Below are 26,192 nucleotides of genomic sequence, written 5' to 3'. Positions count from 1 at the left end.
GAGTTTTATACTTTGCTAGGCACTATGAAAACTGGAGAATATAGAACCCTACCCTAAAGGATTTTATACCTACCTAGAAATAAGAAACTAACAACATGTGAAACAATAAATAGAAAATAGTAAGCAATTAATTCCACTTATCAAAAGGTTAACTGAAAACTCAAATATATGTGATAAAGATAAGAGCCAGAGAATAATTAAAAAAAAAAAAAAAAGACCCCAGGACAGCCACAATAGAAGTAGTAATAACAGCATATATACATTCTTGGAGCTAGTAACTCACCTCTGGGAACTCACCATAAGGAAATAACCCCAAAAGAGGAAGGGAAGGAGAGCTGTCTGAATAAAAGATGTTCACTGTAGCATCATGTATAAAAGGGAAAAATTAGAAATAACTCTTAAATTCAACAATAAAGGAGCATCTCTTTTGGCCCATGCACTGAATGGTATATTATACAACGATTAAAGTATTGGGGAACATTTCCTAACATCCAAAATGCTCACATTATGTTAATTGGAAAACATAAAGAGTTTAAAGAGTGCAACCAGCATCTAGCAGTGATCACACGAAACAAGGAAGGATGCACGGAAAAGAGATCAGAAGAAACAAAGCGAAAGAGTAATCATGATGTTCTGGATGGTGGGAGATTATGAGTTTTTTCTTTCTACTTTTCTGAATTTATCAGACTTTCTTCAATGAGCAGGTATGATTTGTATAATAAAAACTTAACAAACGTTTAAACATTTTAAGAGCATACGATTCTCATGTACTTTGGTTAGAGCAGAAATTTTCACTTGGAGCCCAATGTATCTTTCTCGCTTCATTCATTCATCAGCCTGCCTCTGCTCTAGACAGTAAGAATACAGCAATGAACACAGTTGTACCATAATATCATGTGACAGAGTGTGCCACTGCTCTGCGGAGGGCGCATTCGGGCTGACTGTCCGTTAAGCACTGTAGGCCTAACAGCTTAATTATTTTCAAAATCAGAAGAAAAAAATGAACTGTTAGGCTGAAGAGAATGTTTTAATATATAATATTAATATATTCATCTTTATACCAAGAGAACTGTAAAATATAACTTTAAATATTTTTTTTTATGAAGGAAGGTGCCTACAAACACAGAAGTGCCTGAGGCTCATGGAAGTCATACTGCGGCCCCAGGAGACACTCAAGCTGAGGACTGAATGTGAAGAAGGAGCCAGTGATTCAGACTTGGGAGAAAAGCATTTCAGGTGGAGAGTGCAGCTGGCGCAAAGGTCCGAAAATGGAGTGATAACTAATAGTATGTATGGAACATGTAGTAATATGTCAAAGGCCTGGTCTGAACCACATTTAAAAAGAATAAACCCAATTTGGAACATAATTAAGAATGGTATGGGATGGACCGGCCCCATGGCTGAGTGGTTAAGTTTGCGCGCTCTGTTTCGGCGGCCCAGGGGTTCACTGGTTTGGATCCAGGGCACAGACCTACACACTGCTCACCAGGCCATGCTGAGGTGGCATTCCACATAGAAGAACTAGGACCTACAACTATCATATGCAACTATGTACTGGGGGGCTTTGGGGAGAAAGAAAAAAGAAAAAAAGGAAAATTGGCAAGGATGTTAGTTCAGGGCCAATCTTTAAAAAAGAATCAACTCAAAATGGATTAAGGAGTTATACATCAGACCCGAAACCATAAATCTCCCACAAGAAAACATAGAACATAAGCTCTTTGATACTGGTCTTGGTAATGATTATTTTGGATATGACACCAAAAGCACAGGAAACAAAAGCAACAATAAACAAGTGGGACTACATCAAACTAAAAAGCTTCTGCACAGCCAAAGAAAAATCAAGTGAATGACAAGGCAACACATGGAGTAGGAAAAAAATGGCAAACCATGTATCTGATAAGGCATTAAGATCCAAAATACATAAGGAATACATACAATTCAATAGCAAAAACCAAATAACCCAATCAAAAAGTGGGCAAAGGACCTGAATGGACATTTTTCCAAAAAAGACATACAAATGGCCAACAGGTATACAAAAAGGTACTCTATATCGCTAATCATCAGAGAAATGCAAATCAAAACCACAAGATATCACTTCACACTTGTTAGGATAGCTATTATCAGAAAGACAAGATAAGTGTTGGTGAGGATGTGGAGAAAAGGAAGACCTGTACACTGTTTATGGCAATGTAAATTCGTACAGCCACTATGGAAAACAGGATGGAGGTTCCTCAAAAAGTAAAAAATGAAACTACTATATGATCCAACAATCCTACTTCTGGGTACCTATACAAAGGAAATGAAAACAGTATCTTGAAGAGATAGCTGCACTCCCATATCCATTGCAGCATTATTCACAGTAGCCAAGATATGGAAACAATCTGTGTCCATCGATGGACGAAGGGATAAAGAAAATGTGGTGTGTCTATGTATACAATGGAATATTATTCAGCCACAAAAAAAGGAAATCCTGGGGCCGGCCCAGTGGTGCAGTGGTTAAGTTTGCATGTTCTGCTTCGGCGGCCTGGGGTTCGCTGGTTCGGATCCCGGGTGCGGACATGGCACTGCTTGGCAAGCCGTGCTGTGACAGGCATCCCATGTATAAAGCAGAGGAAGATGGGCATGGATGTTAGCTCAGGGCCAGTCTTCCTCAGCAAAAAGAGGAGGATTGGCAGATGTTAGCTCAGGGCTAATCTTCCTCAAAAAAAAAAAAGGGAAATCATGCCAATTTCAGCAATATAGATAAATCTGGAGGGCATTATGCTAGGTGAAATAAACCGGACAACCACAAATACTGTACAATCTCATTTATATGTGTTATCTAAAAAAGTCAAACTCATAGAAACAAAGTGGTTGCCAGGAGCTGGGAGGTGGAAGACATGGGGAGAGGTTGGTCCAAGGGCACAAACTTTCAGTTAATAGATTAATATGTTCTGGGGATGTAATGTACAGCATGGTGACTACAGTTAATAATACTGGATTCTTTTTTTTTTTCCAAAGACTGGCACCTGAGCTAACATCCATTGCCAATCTTTTTTTTTTCTTCTTCTTCTCCTCCCCAAAGCCCCCCATACCTAGTTGTCTATTCTTAGTTGTAGGTCCCTCTGGTTGTGTTATATGGGACGCCACCTCAGCATGTCCTGATGAGCGGTGCCATGTCTGCACCCAGGATCTGAACCAGCCAAACCCTGGGCCCCCGAAGCAGAGCTCATGAACTTAACCACTCGGCCACGGGGCCGGCCCCTGGCATCTTTTCTAATGAGCAAGATTGAGCATGTATGTATTCATATGTTGAAATGCCATTGTGTTTATTTCAGTGAATTATATTGACATCCTTTGCCCACTTTTTAAGGACTTTATTGTTATTAATATTCTACATAATTTAAAGAGCCAGCTAGTTTTAACAGTTTGTTTTAGGCATTAACTTCTGTCCGTAGAAGGGGATGATTTAGTTTTCCGTACCTTTTTTTTTTTTTAAGATTGGCACCTCAGCTAACATCTGTTGCCAATCTTTTTTTCTTTTTCCCTTCTTCTCCCTAAAGCCCCCCAGTACATAGTTGTATATTCCAGTTGTAGGTCCTTCTGGTTGTGGCATGTGGCATGCCGCCTCAGCGTGGCTTGATGAGTGGTGCCATGTCTGTGCCCAGGATCTGAACCAGTGAAACCCTGGGCCCCCGAAGCAGAGCGCACGAACTTAACCACTCGGCCACGGGGCCAACCCCAATAATACTGTATTCTATACTTGAAATTTGCTGAGGATAGATTTTGTGTTCTCTCGACAAAAAAAACTATGTAAGGTGATGGATGTGTTAATTAACCTGATTGTGGTTATCATTTCACAATACGTATGTATGTATATCAAACCATCAGTGTATACCTTAAGTATATACAATTTTTATTTGTCAATTAAACCTCAATAAAGCTGGGAGGAAAAAAAAAAAAGCTCAGCAAAATAAGAAATAGGTGAGAAAGGGAGGCATTTCAATGGGATCAGAGAAAATTTAGGGGAAATATGACAACTTTCTTCAAATATCCCAAGGCTGCAGATTGGAACAATTCTAAAGAGTGGAGGAGACATTCTAAGGAGCTGAGAGTAGAAGTGTGCCCAAGGAGTGAAAGTTACAAGGATGGATAACAAAACTGTCATAACTCCTCAAATTGTTTAACAACTGACAGTGGAATGATGTAATAAACCCTCCATCTCTTATATTCAAGCATTAGATAGAGAGTCAAATATCAAGAATATGCAGCGGGCACCTCTGCATTGGAGGGAAGACTGAACAAGAGGATAATCAAAGTCCTGTCCATCCCTGTAACCCTAAAGCAGCATCTGTGTGCCCAGAAGTCCTCAAAGGGAAGCAGAGGTCAGCTGCACGGTGGGCTCCTCAGAAAGCAGGGCAAGACGGAGAAAGTGTGCAGAAGAGGGTGGGAGTGCAATCAGGATCGCCCCTGTGGGGGAAGAGAAGGAGCCAAGAGCAGACGGAGAAGATGGGCTTCAAGCAGTGAGACCGAGGCTCAGCCGCTCCCACAGCAAGCTCTGAAAGCGGAGGGCCCCTCAGTCAGGGCCAGAGGGCTGGCTGGACCTCATACCCCTTCTCCACCAGGCATTGCACACAGGCTGCACCCAAGAAGGGACATGACTCTAGGAGGCAAGGCTCCCGCTAGCTGAGCTGCCAGCCAGCACACAACCAGCAGCACGGCATCCACAACACAGCATTATGTACAATTTCTGTGTATCGATTATTTCAGTAGGATAACACACATCAAATGCCAAAACCAGATCCTGGCACTTCCCAACATTATGTGGTAAAACACTCAGCAGCTCACTGGCCTCACTAGAAAACAGCATGGTACATAAATATTAGTACACTTACAAACAAATCTAATAAGAGAAAAACCTACTTTTATTCTTATTGCAGAAATAGCCCATCCCAATCTCCACAGGCAAAGCTTAGGGGGTTGAGAATCCTCACCCAGGACACTACGGTTGTACAAATTTTGAAGTTCAACAATAGCCTAGGGCCGGCCGGGTGGCACAGCGGTTAAGTTCGCACGTTCTGCTTTGGTGGCCCGGGGTTCGCCAGTTCAGATTCTGGGTGTGGACATGGCACGGCTTGGCACGCTATGCTGTGGTAGGCGTCCCACGTATAAAGTAGAGGAAGATGGGCATGGATGTTAGCTCAGGGCCAGTCTTCCCCAGCAAAAAGAGGAGGATTGGTAGTAGTTAGCTCAGGGCTAATCTTCCTCAAAAAAAAAAAAATAGCCAAGATTAACCAATAATATTCAAATTAGATGTAAAAACCAAATTCTTTTAAACCCTTCCTTCCCCTCCAAGATGTAAACAATTAATTTACTCACCCACAGAAAACATACATTAAAGTGTAACTGATTATCTTCTAAACTGATAAGCTTTAACCATGCTATTCCTTCATGCTATTAATATTAGGACATTAATTTATTTATAAAATTATCTGTGCCACATGAGATGTGAACATCAAATCATGAGACTTCCATAAATCTCAACTGAAATTTCAAGTTCAATACCATGAAAAATAACCAAATCCGTAGAAGAAAGCAAAATTTAACATATTCTGTAAATATGCTTTTATGTACATATTTCAAGGACAATTACCAAGTACTTTATATTTTAATTTCGTAATCTTGAAAAACAAGTAAATAACATCTAGTATTCTACAATCAGAACAACTGGATTTTCAACAGGTCTCAAGAATAATTGACTATCTCTGGTTAAAATGCTGCTGCTGGAACACAGTTATGATACAAATATCAATAAGGCTTTCCTTTTGCTTCTAAAGTTTATAAGAGAAAAAGCGAGGTGTCGTGGACGTGGGCGAGCAGGGCCCGTTCTCAAACTGAATTTCTGAAAGGCTACCTCTCTGGTGACTAGAACGACCCATTCTTAGGAAAACAGGAAAAAAAAGTTTAAAATTTAATATAGAAAGATTAAGAAAAAACGGCCTACTCAGGCAAAGGTAAACTAGCTTCCTGTAATTTATCTCTGAAATTCTTCTGAAAGCTCAGACAGAAGGGATATAATGAGGAAAAGTGGACCTAAAGTGCCATAGTCAAAACAGAAATTGCTAAGTTCAGGAACATTCAGAGAAGCCAAATTAAGATCAATGGAACAATAAAATAAACAGGTGTTGTTTTGAGCTACTAAGTGTAGTAATTGTTAGAGCAGCAATCGAAAACCAATACAAGCGCTTATTAAAGTCTATCTCTTTTTAGACTTTAAGCAAGAGTTATGTCTTATCCATTTTAATGTGTTCTGTTCAAAGCTTAGCATGGTTCTCTGTACAAATCTGGGCCTCCGTAAAACTTTCTGAATGAATGACATTTTACCAATCCCTTCACTTCTTTCACTGAAGGAAGAAATTAGATTAGAACCATCCTAGACTGAATTTCTTCAGTAGAGCTCTTTGTCAGAGCCCAGGAGCTACAGACCCGCATGTTTTTTATTTTATTGTTCATTGATCTTAATTTGGCTTCTCTAAATGTTCCTGAAATACATAAACCTCTACAAGGTTGTTTCTTTTAAAGGATGATTAGTTTTCTAATAACAACAAATATATTCAAGTATCTCTAGCTAAACTAAACTGTTCAACTCCTAACTTCATTTTTTTATAATTTGCCTTCCATATTATAAATATATACATGAATATAAGCTTTTTAAAATATATATAATTTTTTTAATATCATTTCCCTACTCAAAATCCATCAATGGCTCTTCATTGCCTAGTGAATCAACCAGAATTTCCTCCCACTAGCACTCACAATGCCCCTACACCTCCCTCTCTATCCTAATCTCCTATTTCTCCACCTTTGTGTTGCTTTTCCTCCAGCCAACAGGACACTCATCCCCAGGAACGCCACACACCAAGCCTGCTCCACGTCTTTGTTCATGTTGTTCCCATTGGGAACATGGCATCACTCTCCATTTCTACTCATTTCTCTCTAATTCTACCTTCTCCATGAAACTCTTCTTGCTCTCTCTCAACCAGATGGTCTCTTTCTCCTTAGAACCGTCACAGTCTTTGGAAATGTCTCACGTGATCAACCCTCTCCTGTGTGTCACAGTTATTTACATAATTGTCTCCTTACACTTGAAGACTCTGAGCTTGTGGTTTGCAGAACCTAACACATTGTTCAAAAATGGGTGGGCAACACATATTTGCTGATTTGAACGGAATCTAGCAGTATCTGAGGTCTCCTTTGGGTGACTGGGTGTTGAGTTATAAGCATTCTAGGTCCATCACAGTTGACTCTTAAGGTCTGTAAGTTCTTCAACCAATCTGAAATTTACCCGAGTGTATAGCAGGAGGCAAGAAACCTTCCTAACTTTCTTCCAAATGATTAGCCAACCATCTTAGCTTTAAAAAAAATAAATTTCATTCTTTCTCCATGGATTTTAAATTTTGCCTTTATGACACATTAAATTCACATATATATACATACACACACACACACACACACACATATACCTATATGTATGTGTGTATTTCTGGATTTTATTCTGTTTCAATTACTCTAGCTTGGGGCTTTTCCAACTACAAAATGTAACCCACTAGTGGTTCCTAAAATCAGTTTAATGCTTCATAACCACCACTGTTGTCATCTTTTAGTGAAGCACATTAGAATAGAAAATAGCAGAGCATATTCTGATACAGTAAAATATTATCCTAGGAAACTTGTTTCATATAGATGTATATATGTACACTTGGTTGAACTGTTAAATGCTTCTGTTACTATGAGCTGTAGTTTAAAAAAAGTCTAAGAAATACTGCACTATCATAGATACACAGAACAGATTGGGGGTTGCCAGAGGCAGGAGGTGGGGGTGGGCAAAATGCGTGAAGGGATTCAAAACGTACAAACTTCCAGTTACAAAATAAATAAGTCATGGGGACGTAATGCAGTCTGGCAGCTATAGTTAACAATACTGTAACGGACATTTGAAAGCTGCTAAGAGAGCAAATCTGCAAAGTTCTCACTACAAGAAAAAAAGTTCTGTAACTATGTGTGGCGATGCATGTTAACTAGATTTATTGTGGTGATCATTTTGCAGTCTATACAAATAATGAATCACTATGTTGTACACCTGAAACTAACACAATGCTGTATGTCAATTACACCTCCATCAAAAAAACAGAAATACTGCTCTAGTTATCCCTATACCAATAGTATCCCATTTTATTTCATTTATAGTAATAAAATTGAATTCACTGAGCATTTTAATGTCAGATATATCAAGTCTCTTCTCTCCTCATCCTTTATTTTTCAAAAATTTTGAAATAAACTTCATAATCAGTTTATCAATTTAAAAACTACTTTTGATACTCTGATCAGGATTATATTGAATTTATAGATTAATCTGAATGTAACTGAAATCTTTGACTGAATCTTCCTACTCAGAAATATATGTATTTCCTTTTATTCATATCTTTATATCATTCAATAGTTTTACAATATATTCATATAGGTCTTCCATGTTACTTGTTGGATATTTTCCTAAATATTTTATATCTTTGGTTGATACATGAATGAGATTTTTTTTAGAGATAATTCCTAACTGGTTGTTGCAAGTGAATAAGGATAAAACTGATTTTTTTTTACACTATTCTTGTAACCAGCCACTTTACTTAACTCTCTTATTAGTTCTTGTAGCTTTTTTCTCCATTTATTGTTATGATTTTATGGTAGACTATTAAAATAGACGAAAATTATAGTTTTGCCTATCCCTTTTCAGTTTTTATATCTCTTTTAAAAAATTCAGGGGCCAGCCTGGTGGCACAGCGGTTGGGTGTGCACGTTCTGCTTCGGCAGCCAGGAGTTCGCCAGTTTGGATCCTGGGTGCAGACATGGCGCCACTTGGTGGGCCAAGGTGTGGTAGGCATCCCACATATAAAGGAGAGGAAGATGGGTACGGATGTTGGCTCGGGGCCAGTCTTCCTCAGAAAGGGAGGCAGATTGGCAGCAGATGTTAGCTCAGGGCTAATCTTCCTCAAAAAAAAAAAAAAAAATTCACTAGCTAGGGGCCAGCCCGGTGGTGCAGCAGTTAAGTTCACATGTTCCGATTCAGTGGCCCGGAACTCACAGGTTCCCAGGCACCGACGTACATACCACTCATCACACCATGCTGTGGCGGCACCCCACATACAAAATAGAGGAAGATTAGCAACAGATGTTAGCTCAGGGCTGAGCTTCCTCACCAAAAAAGAAAAAAATAAAATTCACTAGCTCGAATCTCAGGCTGAATGCTATTTAAATTGTCTTACTCCTTTTTAAACTGTTTCATTATTAAACATATGCATCACAGGTTTCTAGCAGATAACTTTTATTAGTTTAAGAAAGTTTCTTTTAATTCATATCATGCTAACGGTTTTTATGATGAACAGATGCTGAATTTCATCAAATACTCTTTGGACTTCTGTCATGAATATTATATGGATTTAGCTTCTTTTAATCTACTAAAGTAATATAAATATTATATTGTAAGAGTTCCTATTATTGAACCATCCTTGCATTCCTATGATGCAAAGGACTTACATGAACATGTGACATGTTACTCTGAACACACTGCTAGACTGAATTTTTTTGTATTTAATTTAGGATTTTCATATCTATGCTATAAGTGAAACTTATTTATAATATATACATATACTTTAAGCTTTCCTTGTCCAGTTTTGGTGTCATGGTTATATTACCCTTACATAAGGAATTAGAAAGTGCTCTATACAACGAGAATAGTCTTATAGGGAAATTTGTTTCTTGAAGATTTGGTAAAACTCATCAAATCTTTTATTTATAAAGATAAAGCAGAGAGCAATTTTTTCTACCTTGGGTACATTTTTATTATTATTATTTGGGTTGTTCACTTGACTCATTTATTTCCTATTTTTCTAATAAATGCATCTTCTTCTTTCACCAGAACTTCTAGCTACTAGACGTCTAAGATCCTGGAGTTGATCTCTATTACTTCCTAATTTCCTTGTAATATTCTGTAAAAATTTTTTTGCCTACCTTCCAGATCACTAATTTTGTCTCTAATCATATCATTTGATTCAAGCTGATCTATTTAATCTAAGTTTAACAATCAAATTTTGAATTTCCATGAACTTTGTTGTTCTAAATTATCTTTTTTTCTACAGCAGGCTACTTTTATTTAATATATTCCCTATCTCGAATCTCTTTGAAGATATCAACTAACATGTTCTCAGCTTCTCCAACACTCCCTAAAGTCTGCTTACCCTGGGTCTTTTCTTTCTTGCTATTTGTTTTCCTCAAATGTCTGATGATCCTTCGATAGTCAATCATGCTTAAGAATAAAAGACCAGGTCAATCAACAAGAGCAACTAACGCACGTCTCATGTCTGGAATTAGGTCTCTCCTTGGGGAGGGTCAACTGAAGGCTCTACGTAAGAGTATAAGAGGTGTCCAGTGATGGGCTTTGCTTCAGGGTATATGAGTGGGGAACAAGCAGGAAGGCAGGCTGGGAGACAAATACACAAACCTGTCAAAATAAGAAAGTCCTTCCTCTTGTGGTGAAGGATTTTAGTAGATATTGCCTACAAGAAGGCTTACACTGCCTTCTCCGGCATGCTTTTTGTCAGGAGTGGCCATGGCGACCTTAATCTACTCCACTTCCCTCAGGTCCCTAAACCCACGTGAGGAATCCTCCCAAACAGGATGCTCACTTTCTTGAGGGCACAGTTCTCAGTTCTTTGCCATGAGGTCGTTGTTATAAATGGAAGACTTTAATTTCTTGAATTTTGCTCCAGGGCCCCTTCCTGTTGGCAGCTGTTAGTCACTGTAAGCTCTGCTTTCAATCCCATTTCCTTTTGCACCTGTGTTTTGAGTTATAATTTTTTATTTTTGTTTTTGTTTTCCTTTGGTCAGTCTAATCCCATATGTTTTCAGTTTTCCAGGAATTCTTCATAATTTTTGGTCTACTGAAGGTAGACACCCCCTCTCTAGTTTTCCAGCAGTGTTACGATTTTTTTTAAATGTCTATATTTTGTCATTTTAAGGACTTCTGGTAAGAGGGGAGCCTGATGTATATGTTCAGGCTGCCATTTTACTCCAAAAATCCAGTTTGTCCTCCTGAATTTGTAAATGAAATATTCCTATGGAATTTAAACTGTAATTTATTATTCAAAGCACCCTAAACTAGCACTTTGCTAGGGAACTGAAAAATCATTCTTCTCAACCACTGCTTAACTGATGAACAAAACAGATTCCTGTCTTGCCAAGTTCATTTTAAAAAGTGACTACAGTCCAGTTAAACAAGGTAAGTTCCAAGAAAGAAGCGACATTTAAGCAATATTTTTCAGAGGGAGAAAAAACATATATTTGTAAAATTTGATGAGACAGGCCATCCTAGAGAAAGAAATGGTAACTCTCCCAATAAATGAAGATTTGTTCATTTCATTTACAAGGAATCAAGAGTTTGACCCAATAAAAAGGCAGTTACAATGAATCTAAGGCCACTAAGGATGTAACAGTTTGATTTTTCAAACTTGATTCAATTTCTCTAAAAGTGTAAACCTCAAATGTATTGCTTCTACAAATTATATCTACGTCAAATGCCAAGTCAACAAGTATTTCATACGTGTGTAACATAAATTTATCAGAAAGCAAAAGAAGATGAAGGAAAGATGTGGCTTTTGTCTTTTAACAAGAGAAAATCTGAATGCGAAGAAAAAATACACATATCCAAACTAATGCCCACATTGAGATGACAGACACTAGAAGATGGTTTAGTGTTAAATATCACCTTCTCACCTCTTAAAGAATTGTAGTATTTCACAACTATGATGGGGGAGGGGAGAGAAGCTAAGTGAGGTTACTTCAGGAAAAAAAAAAAAAAAAAACCTGTTATTTTAGGTTGTATAAATAGAAGTATTGAGACTAGACCAGAAAGCACACACTAACTAGATAGTCATGTGTAGGTCCAATCTTGGCAAGGGAACTATTGCTTGGCTTACATGGAATTTTAAAAATCTAGTAATCTTACATAAAGATCCAGCTTTCGGTTTGTCCTGAACAATCAGAAAACTTGACAAATCCAGCCCCACAGTCCCAGGTAAAAGAAGTCAGCAGGAGCCAGCAGCGTGCTGGTAAATGGTAACAACTGGCTCTGTCAGGAAGAAAACCAAAAGAGCCCTGATCTGGAGCTCTTGCCGTGGTGTCAATACCCCCACTCCCTGATCTGGAGCTCTTGCCATGGTGTCAATACCCCCACCACGGCTGATTTTGAGCTCCCAGCATGAGGTCAGAAGTTGGCAAGAGACCCACACAATCAGCTCTCCTGAGCCAAGTCTGACACAACAGTGGTCAGAGCTGGGTGGCAGCTGCCCCTTGAAAAGGAGTGGAGGCCTCTGTTCTCCAGGGTTCCCACTGCTCCCTACAGTCTAACACTTGGCTGCCTCACGCACTCGTCACCAGTCTGCCTTACCCCTTTCTGTCTCTTCATCCCCAAGAACTCTTGGACTAGAACAAAGTTGGTGGTTGTCCTAGGTACACTACACTCAATCAGATCACACAGAAAAATCATTGCCTAGGTCTGAATGTACTGTATTACAGGGAGGCACTGATGAGCCAGGGTTGGTGAAGACAGTGACTTCGAATGATGCGTTTAGAAGACACTGCCAGCCAAGAATGTTTGCTTGCACTGGCGATGTTCAGACAAGATACTGATTAGGACAGTGATTCTCAAGATGCAGAGAAGGGAAGCGAAACGGGCAGGGAGGAACACGCTGGGAGGCAAAGGCGCCACTGAGAAAGATACATATCAAACGGAAAAAAGGAAGTACTTCACCCAATGATTCTTGACTCTGATATTGTAAATTGAATTGCAAATGACATTAAAATAGTTCATAACATTTTTATGTGTATTAAAGGACAGCAGGGATTTCTACAGATTGAGAAATATTCCTTTAAAGGAATCATAATAAACCATCCTCAAGTGTCTAAAGAGCTATTTGGTGGAAGAATCTATTTTCAACATCCATTATGCTAATTAACAAGCTATTATTTTCACCAGTGGAGATCCATTTCTAACATTTACTATGCTAATTTGATCTGATATAAAACTACAAAAATAGCAGAGACACTTGTCGTGGCTGTCTCTGGAGGGTAGCCCTTCGGACTAAATGCCAGGTGCCCTCCCTGGAAGGCAGATGTTGATTAAAGCAGCTCACCACACCTAGAGAGTGCCTTAAATAAGCACATAATACTACCCTGCCTTATGTTTCATGAAGCTTTTTTAAGTAAAATAGGCTACCGGGAGATAATATTTTCAATGCCATTGTTCACAAAAGGGAAATAACTGAAAGCACAAACATACTATTAGTGACCTTTAGAAAGGGCAGTAAATTGAGTCCCTATTATGAAAACTGAAACGAGGCGTGGGGGCCAACCCCAGTGGCCTAGTGGTTAAGCTTGGTGCATTCCAATTCAGCAGCCTGGATTCAGTTCCCAGGCACCGACCTATACCACTTGTCTGTCAGTGACCATGCTGTGGCAGCAGCTCATGCACAAAAGGAGGAAGATTGGCAGCAGACGTTAGCTCAGGGCAAACAGCCGACACTCAGTTAACCACCAGTCCAAGGATCATAGCATGTGACTGCATATGCAGGCACTGGGGGGGTGGGGGGCACCTCAAGCTTCTTTTTTTTTCTCTTTTTACACTTCAATCTCGAATTAGGCATCCAACTTCTTCAAGCTTAATTTTTACTGACACCTCCTTCTCAGCCTTGTTATAAGAATCAAATGAAAATGTTTGGCAAATATGAAGTTTTATCAAGCAGAATATGGTACTCCTTTGAATCTGTACATTAGTAGTGGTGATAATCATAATTTTAATGAGTAATTTTTGCCACTGTTAATAAATTAACGCAGTAGAGATGAGCCTTTCACTCCAGCAGTTATTTTATTACTAATATTTGTTTATTAAATGCCTACCACACGCATCAAATGGTACTTGCCTGGAACACAAAGCAGTACAGAACAGGATTCTGGCCTTGAACAGGCCCAGGGTCTAACACAGACTCATAGACTCTCAGGTCACCAAGTGCAGCCACCCACGCAAGGTCAATTCCCTTCTACAAAGCCTCTGAACAGTGCTGATCTCATCTCTACTTGAACACTTTGGCAATGAGGGATCCTGTTACTTTGTGAAGCAGCCTATGTGCCTGGGGCCGAGATCCTCTCCTTAAGTTAACTGAGGTACTTACTAGAAAAGAAAGCTCAACACAAAAAGAGGTCCTGTGGCAGCGTGTCCAAGCCAGACACGAGAGAAGGCAGTCCCAGTGGTTCTTCAATACGTGCCACCACCCACCCTAAATGACTGGCTGATTACAGCTACTTAATACTTTGGAAATGCTATTTCACTGGCTGGGAAACCTTCTCCAAACGAAAACCTCATTGCTGACTTATTAGCGGAGGTGGGGTACACAGAAGTTTTGGTGTGTGTGTGGTTTTGGTTTGGGTTTTTTAAAATTTATTTATATATATATATACACACACACACACACACACACAGGTATATATTAGCAGTCAAGTCTTCAATGCCCTGTCTCGGAGGCATACAGCAGAGAAATTAAGGGCTTAGACTTCAGAGTCAGCTGCTTGAGTTCAAATCGCAACACCCCACGACCAGCTGAGCATCCTTAGGCAAATTAGCTAAGCTCTGTAAAGGCTCCATCTCCTTATCTACAAAATGGGACTAATTATAGCACCTACTGATTAGGGTTGTTTTTGAGAAGTAAATGAGATAATACAGTAATCCTTTAACTTAAAATACTCAGGAGTCTGTGAAGAATTTTCACTTGTGTTGTTATCTCAATGAGAATCTTTTTTAAAATCTGCCATAAGCATATTCTGAATCAGACACCTACTACGTAACCAAGTCTTTGGCACATGATTTTGGTGACAGTGTTTGCATTTTTTCCCCCAGTCTAATGAGAAAAAGACAGAAAGAAAGCTAATCTAAAACTGAGGCATTTCCATTAAGAGAAAGCCAACTTAGGGCACCATAATCTGTTCAAGACATATTTTACAAGAGTTTGCAAAGACAAAAGTGGTGAGGAAATTGCATCAGAGGACACACCCAGCACGGGCACCCTGACACTAAAGGACACACCCAGCACAGGGCAGTGGGTGCCGCACAGCTGGAACTGGACGTAGCTGTTGCAGATCTGCATCTATTGTGTCACTGCTAACTTTGATTGGCTACATTTAAATTACAAAGTCATAGTCCGCTTATGAAGTTGTAAAAGAACTATAAGCACAAAGCTTTTATGCCCAGTTACATGCTTCTATTTAAGTAACATTATAATAAAGATAACCATACTGTGGTTATGCAAGAGAATGTTCTCATTCATAGGAAATATATACTTAAGCATTTAGGAGTAAAGAGGCATAATATGTCCCACTTACTCTCAAATGTTGCAGGAAAAATAACCTGCATATATATACATATGTGCATATATGTGTATGTGTGTAGAGAGAGACATGGAGGGAGAGAACGATAAAGGAAATGGGACAAAATATAAACAACTGATGAATCCGACTAAAGGATATGCTAGTCAGAGAATTACAATGCCTCATACCTAGAAGGATCCAGCCCCTCCTTCTTAAAGATGCAGATCCGGAAGTCCCTAAGGAGTATTATCAGACCAATGACTCTCATCTGGGGGAAGGGACCCAACGTCAGAATCAGCTGGGAAGGTGTTTTTAGACGCTTACAAATACTCCTCTCTCCTCTCCGGAAGTCGCTGCCGCAGTGAGCCCCCACCTTGGATGCACGGCATCCCTCTCGGGTGTTAGAATAGAGAGGATAAAAATCTCAAGTGCAGTGGTCAAAGCCATCAAATTAGGCTACAAACGAGCAGATCGATGTCCTTCAATCGGACTCTTCCAGGCAGTCTCGACGGAGCCGTGGTACAACCGGGAACATGCCTTAGGGAGCAAGAGGGAGCCAAACAGGCTTAACCAAAAGGGAGTGACCATTTTCTTGAGCACTGACTCTGAAAATTAAAAAAAAAAAAAAAAAGACCTAACTTTTATTTAGATAAAGTAAAATAAAAAAGGAAATAACAGGCAAATGAAGCTACACTGTGCAGAGTCAGGGTAAGTATTGTCTCATGAAGCTTTCGTATCAGTTATGTCAATATATGAGTACAAAGGTCACAATATAAACACTTTTTTACTCTGTGCCATGGTCAAAAATGTTTGAAAGCCACTGTATCAGATGCTGAGAGGAAAGGCAAGAAAATAAAAGGGGACCAAAGAAGAGAGAAAAAAAAATCAGGAGCAGGACCAGCTGATCCGGTCGAAGCAAAGTGCCGGCTGGAGCACGCTAACCTGTGGGCACAGCAGCTGGTTTACTTTATTGATGCGGAGGCTGGCTAAAGGTGAGCGCGATCTTGGAGGAAAGAAATCAATCTGAGAAAACAGTACATGAGGGCATTCGATCGTTACGTTACAATCGGATAGATTTTTTTTCCCTTTTTACAGCAAAATAGACCACAACCTACATACATGAAAACATTCCACATATCTAGGGCATGAGTCCCCACAATAATAAAAGCTTGCACTCCTAGAAATGCTTTACTTGGAAGGACTATGGTAATTTACACTGCATCAATTAGTCAACTTTCAGTGACCTTCACCAAACAAGGAGTTCGTGAATTTCTAGGCGCAGAGGCAGCAGCAACGTCTGCACAAGCTGCCGTCCTCCCTCACGGCTCTTTCCACATCACTCACGCCAGCCTTAGCTGGCTTTTTCCCATCATGCGCATACTCATTAGACTGCCACCAAAATCCTCAAAAACAAAGTTACACGTTTCTTAAAATTATTTTAATCTAAGTGAGGAAGTCAGCAGATACAAGAAGGTCTTATAATCAGAAGATCCAAGAACAAAATTACCAAAAATAAAACATTTTGTAAACATCACAATAAAATGAAGTATCGTGTTAAAGACGCACGAAGGTGTGCTTTAAACATCAGTGTATATAAGCGTCCTGTCCTCAAATTTTGCTCAGTTTTGACTACTAAAAACAGACCCGGAAAAAGGCTGGGGTGTTCCCAGCACCAGCTTAATCATCACTGAAAGGAGAGATTCCTCAAGCACATGGAAAACTGGCAACGTCACGTTGTATTTTCACTAAGTACCTTCCAGGATTACCCTGGACGCTGATTAAATCGATGTCTCATGAGCAGTGGGATGATTATTTTAAGTAAATGTATTCCTTCTGAGCCATCCAGATAAGTGACTATTGTGTTAGTACAAAACCACCATTTCACTATTGACTTTCGCTCTACAGTGTGCTGTTGAGATATTTCTTTTATTCCCTCCTAGTAGACATAATGAAGCCTTAAGACTATCGGGTATTATATACTCAAGTCCTAATCGGTACTGTTCCCTTCAAGATGCTAAAACAATAACATCTTCAAAAATGCCTCAGTTTTCGGTCCTCCATGAGCAAAAGAAAAGAGAATCATTGAGGTCACCTACATGAGTTGGGAAACTGATCTCAAGTAGTAGCACATTTTTTTGTCCGTAATTAGACACCCAAATCAGATTACATACACAAGACTTTTTTGAACTGTTGAGGAGAATGTTAAGTGTAAGACCAATTTATAACAAAAGCTAAAATAGAATTCATCTAGGGCAGAGAGAGCTGAATCAGGCTGAACAAGCCCAAATAGGACTTCAGAAATCTACTGAAAGACTTTGAATGTAATGCTCAACTTTGCCTATAAATTGCATGAGTCTCCACATACTTACATCACTAGGCATTAGAAAATACAACGAATGCCTGGTTTTTGAGCTCTACACTTGCGGGTGGTGCACAGAGCACCAAGTAATAAAGTTTCTCAAAAATGTTGCCTAGATGTTAATAATAACGATTATAGACATCTTTGGACTTTTTTTCCTCTTCTTTAAAGGTAAAAAACGATCCCAAGAAACTGGACCCATTACAGAGACAGACCAGAATTATGCCAGCCCATTCCTAAACCGACTGGAATCGCCAGAGTCCAAACAAGAATATTTGAGAATAAAGTCTACTCTGTGGATCATTCTGGCCTTAAACACGGATCTATCCTTACTCTGCAAACCACTAATAGCTGCGTTCAACACAGGAGGAAAGTAAGAACTCCTCTCTCCTTTAGTAGCATCATTCTGTTTGCATAAAAACAGCTCTCCCAAACTGTAGGCTACCAGGAGGCCCAGCATCGACGTCATCAAGAACACCCATCTCCTCTTCTGTGCATTCTGCAGCCGCAAAGAGTCTACACACAAATCAGTTCACAAGCTCCAGGAAGGCAGGGGCTGCCCCTGTGCATCTATCTACACATGCCCCTTATACCTAAGCGTTCAGTCATTGCTCACTGAGTTGACAACTATGCAGGCCTCCAACCTGAACAGACAGATCCTGAAGCTGGGCTCCAGGAGTGAACCTGAGAGAAACAGAAGAAACTGACTCTGCACTCAGCACACAAAGGGCTGCCCTGAGGTCATTACTTCTATCTTTCATTTGTATCAACAGTGTTTTGTTTTACTGATCCTAACTAAACATGGGCATTATAAAACAGAGAAATTCAAAATTCTGTCTCCTATAAAAACTTCTAAATTAACTATATTAATGTTTAACAAAGTTTGTAACTAGCTATTCAAGTCAGTAACATCTATTGCAATCTTAGAGACATAAAGGGGTTTTCTGTTGTTTAGATAAAAGTTGGCAACCTGAGCTGACTCTCCTTAGCTCAAAGTCCTGGAATGACACTCAGCATCCCTGAGCTTCCCTGTCCTTGGGAAGGGGTACTCACACCTCACCATCCGGTACCTACAGCCTCCCAACAATCAAAAGCTAAATAAATGTAAATTATATAAGAGGTTGAAAAGAACCCTTAATGCTTACCGCATCAAATCACTAGTCTAAAGATAATCCCCTGTGAGTGGGGAGGAGGGTGGGAGGATGCAGACCCCAGACCCACCGATAACAGAGAAGAGCAGAGCAAATCCTATCAGAGGGCCCACAAGTGCCCAGAGAGAACGGGCAAGGCAGTCCCACCAGGAGCTGAGAGCTAAGGCGGCACTGGATACACAACAGCCCACGCGATCCTCACAAACACTGTAAGTAGTTATTGTCATTTCATGTAACTAATAAGGAAACTGAGGCATAGAAAAATAAAAGTCTTAACAGCTAGTAAAAAGGCAGACCTTACATTTAAGGACACGCACTTCCAGTTGCCAATTTATTAAGAACTAAACTGGAAAGTAGCTCATCTTCAAGAACTTAGGTGTAGAAGCTCAACCTTATCTACATTTTTGTTATCTGTATTTTAGTGCTTAGAAAAAGAACACAACTTTGTTCCCACATAAAACAGCCATTCTTGCAAATATTGTTCGGCAAGCAATTTTAACTTTGAACAAGAACATTTAAAAACAAATACACCTGGGGATGAGCAGGAAAATCACTTTCACACATTGTGGAAAAATCTCCCAATGTCAATGTTCATTCTCCTCTTGCCCCTCCCCCACCACATTAGTGAATGTTTTTTCCCCCCATATTTGCTCTCAGCTGTGCAAACAGAATTTGCACAACTGTTTCCCATTATGATACATACTGCACACTTCCAATGACATAAATGATACTGGACGATTTTTTTCCAACTCTAGTTCTCTGTAGGTCAATTAGTCCATCAACCAACACATATTTATCTAAACTTCCAGAGACAGTAAAGAGTAACTCCATTCCAGATCCCACTAAAGTAAGCTGTGAAGGAATGGACTTCCTGGAGTTAAAGGCACAACCCTAGCACCCAAAGATAACATTTAAAAGACTCATATGTTCTGGCACTTGAAAATAAAAATGAAGATGCCAAGATGCTGTTATCTCTGAAGAAAACAACCAAAATTAACAGCATACAGCCACACAACCACGTGGAGAAACATGTGATTTTATTATAGTGCAGGAGACAGGGGGCATAGGTAAAAAAGCACTTACAACAGACTCCTGACTTACGTTTTTCATCATCAGCATGCAGCAAAGAAGCTGCCCTTGACAAAACATCCAGCGGCGTCTCCATTCCTGGCTGGAGCCTAAACAGAAAAAAAAATGTAAACAGAATTGGAAAGGCTCTTTTAGAATTCTGGTAGTTAGCAATTAGAATGATTCCTCCACCAAATGCAAACCACAATTCTAAGGACGAAATTCCCACCTTGCAGAGAAATCCAATGGACTTGGTTCAGGAACAGATAGAGAAAAGGGCTAAATTCCACTCTGTCTACTTAGCTAAAGCTTGCTGACTCCAGGAAGCAGCTCATGTCAGAACCAAAAGAAGGGATATTGTGAATATTCATGCCTGCATTATTTGTGCTTATAAATGTTTATGTGCACGCATAATAACATGCCTGTACAGACATACCCTGTAAAACATCGTTTTCAGAACAAAGGCCACTCTATGAACAGAGCATTACTACCAGTCTGAGATTTTTGTTGTGGTGGCGGTTGTTGTTAGTTTATTAGTTTTAACAAAAACTACCAAGATTGAACCATTCTGTTCTTTGGCCTCCTTAGCTGAGAGAGAATGCAGAACCGTGTAGCTTAAAATATTGAATGTACTCATGAAAAGTGCACGAATTCCATTGGTGAGTTAAATGGTATTTTAAATTCAATAGGAATCTTTACCTTAAAATGTCACATTTTATAGTGTACTTACTATCACCACTACCTATCACCAATTTATCTAGTGCTCTATAAGAAGCCGTGATGTTTATTTTTAATTGTTTCCTTAAATTACAACATACCTATAAAAGCAAAAACTGCAAAAGATTTAAAGATGGTGGAAAACCAAACTACTTTTGCCCAGTTTCCCTTTTCTGGATTATTTAAACACACACATACACATGCATGCACACATAATTACTGGGAAAATAAATGCATTCTATTAGTTCAACAACTGAGAAAAATATCTTCTTAACCGCACCCCTTTAAAGACACTCAGCATTCATTCAGCATTCTTCAACATTTCCTGAACACCTACTATGTATGTGCCAGTTACAAGACAAAGCAGACCAGCTTTTCCGTATAAAATTCATACTTCAGGCCTCCAAAAAACTATCAGTTCTTGATCTTTCAATGTGGCTTCATTCAATAAACATTAATTATCTATGAGGTGCTAAGGCAGGATAAACGAACGAAGCCAAGTAGTTGCCTTCAAAGAGCTTTCAAGCTGTACAGTGGACACACCTACAAGACATCTAGTTTAAGGCAGTGTTTTTCCAAAGTGTTTTGCACTGGATGTTTATATTTTGTAAGAAAAAACATCTTTTCCAGGGCAAATAAGTTTGGGAAACACTGGAGTGAACCAAGTTAAGCAGCTTATTTTCCTTCCTGTGCTTTTAATATGCTGCTGCGCCTTCGGCAGGGGGCAAAGGCAGGGGGATGGTAGCTCTTACATACTCAAAATCTCTCGAACGTCACTGACCATTCTTTTAACCTGAAAGACCTCTTAAGGGTCACTTAGGGAAATGATGGATTAACTAAAAGTGCTAAGTGCCACAACAGTGCTAGAAACAAAGTCCTATAGAAATACAGATGAATTCTGAAAGGCTTGGTGGAGAAAACAGAACTTGAGCTGAGCCTCCCAATGAATATGAAAGCACTCAAGAAGAGAAGAACAGAAAGCAGAATCCATTCAAGAACAAGATGTCCAAATCAGCTGGAAGACAAGACTAGAATGGAGACAGCAAGTAAAAGACAAGGATGGAAATTTCGATTGGGCACTTTACTCAGTCCACCAGTGAAGGACTCAGAGCTTTAACAGGATTTGGGCTTGATTTTGTACATATTAAGGAACCACTGAAATCTCCGGGTAGAGAAATAACTCGGTCATCCATGTTTTCTAGCAAATTATTCTGTTAGTGCCATGCAAAATGTAGTAGAGCCATTCTACAGAATGGGAAACCAAAGGCAGGGTGGACAATTTGAAAAATACAGCTATGAGGCATGCAAAAGGCAATGAGAGGCATTATCATGGGAGCAGTGGGGATAAGAGAAAACTGCAGAGACAGAACTGACAGAGCTTGGAAGGTCTCAAGATGTCAGAGGAGAGTCAATGAAGACGCTGAGTGACTGGGAGGGCAGTGATGTCATATACCAACAGAGTACACGTCTTCCTTATCAGAGAAAAGGGTGGATAAGTAAAATCAGAGGTGTAAAAGAGAAAAATTAATGATACCCACAGTCCTAACCTTTGTAAGAGAGAAAAGATCATCTTCTGAGAGTAAGGATTTGTGAACTTGCTCAGAGGTGGGGAAAACAAAGAAAAGTCTGGAGCAGACTGAGAGGGACAGTTTTGCTGAACTCCCAAGAACTCAGCTATATTCTCTTCACCCAAGCCAGTTTCCTACTCAGGCAAGATACTGGGCTAAAGTCTTTTATTTTGATGAAATAAATGCTGATAAGCATTCTACTCTATAACGCAGTATTTAAACTCGCAATTCCTTAATTTCCCTCTTAAGTTGAAGGACAACACTTTCAAAATTCTAAACCCAAACAGATACATATTAACATTCTACCTTAAGTTATGAGAAGTATGCCCAAAAGTAAAGTGTTACGCATAGAAGCAAAATATCAAAGAATAAATGCATCAAATGACAAAGAAGTAGATGCAGAACTCTAGCATCACAGACTAGACATTTAAGTTCTTCAGATACTATGAAATCCAGACTCCCGAGCGAGTTACTTTCAAAGCAGGTAGATCAGAGATCAGGTGTTGGAGGGTCACCTACAAGGCACCTGCCAGTTGCTGCAACCTTATTAACAAAGCCAACCAATTTTTATTACACAATTATTTCGAGTTCAGTGAAGTACTGGGGAGAGGGCAAGGAAAACAGAAGATAGGATCCCTGCCTTCAAGGAGTTAGCATCTTGTTTGTCAACCTAAAGTATACAGAATAGGATAACAACAGACAAATTTAAAAGAGCATAAAAAAAGACAAAATATAATTTAAAACTAAAATGTGTATTTTGTGATAAAAGAGAGAGCAGTGTCAGCTGAAGTGTTTATTTTGTGGGCATCTATTTTTTGTTTGGTTTGTGTGTATATTTGTGTGTGTGTGCACGTGCATGTGAGCACACTCATGCAAGCACGTTTCAAAAAAATCACTTCAAAGGTTTCCTTCCCCAGTGTCTCTCTCCCAGGCTGTCACTTTCCTCCTGCACCTCTCTTACTCACCTGGATCACACCGTTTCTCTGAATATTTCCCGGGTGCAAGCACCCTGTCTTATCTTTACTTTTAGAGTCATGCTGGATCAACAGCCCGAGGAAAGGCAGAGGCAGGAGTGACAACCCGGGACAGGGAGACTGAGCCCAGCCTGGTCATAACTGAGAATCCTCGTAAGAAGCAGTAGAAGTTAAGTTTGAGTGAGCATAATGCGAGTGGGTTTAGGAAAGAGCTGAAGGCCAGGCAGACAGGTTTACGAGCAACACAGCAGGCGACCAGCGGTCGCCATCAGTCCCTGAGCAGGCTGGTGATACAATGTTGATAGTCTGGTTTAGCAGTTCTGTGGAGGATGGTTTGATTTGAGGGGATGCAGTAAGGAGTCATTGGGGGCACATCAGCTAGGAGGCTTCTGCAAGAACCAGGTGTGAGACAAGGATGACAAGGGCTGGCACAGGAATACAGGTGAAGGATGAGGGACTAAGCATTATCTAGCCACAAAAGACCTAAACAAATAAAGGCGGAAGATAACAGTAAAAAAAGAAAAAAAGACGTCTGACTTTTACATCTTGTACAATACCCAGAGCCCAACAAACCCAATAAAGCATATCAGTAATGTGGGGGAACCAACTATGGTGACAGTATTTGATGGAAGGTCACACTACATTGAGAGGCAAATTAGCATAATGGCTATTTAAAAGAGTGGTCTCTGGACACCAACCTGGGTCTGAACTGGGCCCAGCCAAGTCCTATCTGTGTGACCATGGAAAGTGACTCTACCTGTGTCTGTTTCCCCATGTGTAAAGTGGGGATATTAACACTACCTCCCTCATAGGGTGTTACGAGAAATGAATAGGCTTTATATGCATTAAAATAATTGTCAAAATATATGCAAACACATTAAATAAATTGCAGAGAACAGTAAATCTATTGAAAAAAGACAGGTCACTGGCCACTACTTTAGGAGTAATCTGGGAAGATTTCTCTGAGGAGAGGAACGGAAGCTGAGAGCTAAAGGATGAGAGGAATCAGCCTTGACAAGAGGGTGGGAAGAGGGGACACAGCATTTGCAAAACACCAAGAACAGACCAAAGCTGGACCTGTGGATGTGGGGACCAATGTGGCCACAGTGCAGGGAGCAAGGGGGAGGGCAGAGGAGGTAAAGGGGTCAGGGGCCAGACATGCACACCCTGTAGGGTACAACAAAGCTGCGATTTTAATCAAAGTTCATGATAAGCCCTTGAATGGTCTGAATGGTTTTAAGCAGGGGAGTGACATGTCTGGTTTATTTTACATCCTTTATGAGCCATAAACCATCTACTACCTTTGGCAAAAGATTATGCAGCATCCGGAAAATAAATTTAACTACCTCCCAATAACATGTTCTCATTTCTGTGATAGTTTTTTCATTATAATATGGCAATAACCAAAAATATAATCACTTGAAATGCTGACACCTGGAACATCATAACGTCATTAAAGTGAGAGGAATGTGCTTCTGGAAAAAGACTTAAAGTGTATTTGCAAGGGTGTTCTACTGTATTGCAGCCCATTTCTGGTCCATCCATTCACCTTTTTTTGTGTGTGGTTGTCAAACATGAACATTACTCATCATGAAAAGAATATATATTTTGTTTTGTTTTCAAGCAAAGGTCAGTATTTTCTCTGTCAGGCCACATTGCTTTCCTCAGACTCCCTTGTCCCCAATAACAAGCTTTTCAAATCGCTTAAGGTTGAGAATTAGGAAATAATAGGTATCAGTTTTATTGCTACTAAAATTTAGGGGCATTCAGTGCTAACAACAGTGCTCAGCTATAAATTTGAAAGCCATTATTTTGGTCTTCCACAAAGAACTGTACCTTTTTAATCAACGAGAAGACAAGAGAGCCAGCCCGGATGGCCTACTGGCTAAAGATGGGCACACTCCACTTTAGTGGCCCAGGTTTGGTTCCCGGGCACGGACCTATACCACTCCTCTGTCAGTAGCCATGCTGTGGCAGCAGCTCACATAAAAGAACTCGAAGGACTTATAACTAGAATATACAATTATGTACTGGGGCTTTGGGGTGGGGGGCACAGGGAACAGAGGAAGACTGGCAATAGATGTTAGCTCAGGGTGAATATTTCCCAGCAAAAAAAAATTGGGGGAAAAAAAAAAAAGACAAGAGCAACTATCCTGGGAATAAAATTATGGGGTGTATTAGATTACACTTTTTCAGGCAAGGGAATGGAATTTCAAGACATGTTATTGAAGTGTTGCAAGGAGATTTCCAAGGTGAGAGCCACAGCACCAGGCTTGCCTCACTGCATGGCTCTCCAGTAACAGTGGCTAAGTACAGCATAATGAGGAAAGAATGTGAACAAGCAGTGACTATCTTGGCTAGAGGAGGATGGGGTGGGGGGGGCGGGAAGCATGTTCAAACTTCCTGATGCTCCTGCCACACTGCTACTTGGCCAAAAGCCAGGAACAGGAAGCCACCACTATCCTGGGATACCTGATGGCATCCCCAACGTCCAGATGCACACTATTCGGTAACATAATTCTTGCTGGCCCTATTCCATCACTCTTTCTCCCCTTCAGGACCACTGCCTGGGCTAATCCAACTCAGCCTCAGCTAATAAAGTACAACCACAGGACAAGCCTACAATACGAACTATCACACTGCGGCATGGGGTGTATGGCCCCTTTGACCATGAAGAATTTAGAGAATTTCTTTGGGTATCTACTATTTCTATTAAACACTATATATAGATGTTACAGAAAAGAAAAAGGAAACTCGCTGCCCTGGAGCAATTTACACCAAATGTGGATCACACTGTGGTCCATTTGGCTAGCTGTCCATCTCAGTGAGATGGATAAGTGAAATGAAAATAAGACCAAATGGTCACAGAATGCGGTGGCTACATGCAAGCATAGCTTCAGGCACATCAAGC

General features: G+C 40.0%; 1 protein-coding gene across 6 annotated transcripts in view; it reads right to left on the bottom strand.

The window, feature by feature from the left end:
• Window positions 1-26,192, bottom strand: part of VGLL4 (vestigial like family member 4) — a 141,540-nt gene that overhangs the window by 107,274 nt on the left and 8,074 nt on the right. For 4 of the 6 annotated variants that reach the window (XM_070574760.1, XM_070574762.1, XM_070574761.1 and 1 more), the window contains one exon: window positions 20,056-20,132. In XM_070574760.1, coding sequence (XP_070430861.1) covers window positions 20,056-20,119 — 64 coding nt within the window. In that variant the 5' untranslated portion in view covers window positions 20,120-20,132. Of the gene's footprint in view, window positions 1-20,037; window positions 20,133-26,192 lie in introns of all 6 variants that reach the window. The other 2 variants (XM_070574757.1, XM_070574758.1) reach the window with 1 other exon arrangement.

This window comes from Equus przewalskii, chromosome 15 (genome assembly GCF_037783145.1).
Source record: "Equus przewalskii isolate Varuska chromosome 15, EquPr2, whole genome shotgun sequence".
NCBI lineage: Eukaryota > Metazoa > Chordata > Mammalia > Perissodactyla > Equidae > Equus > Equus przewalskii.
This window is presented reverse-complemented; position numbering and strand designations above follow the sequence as displayed.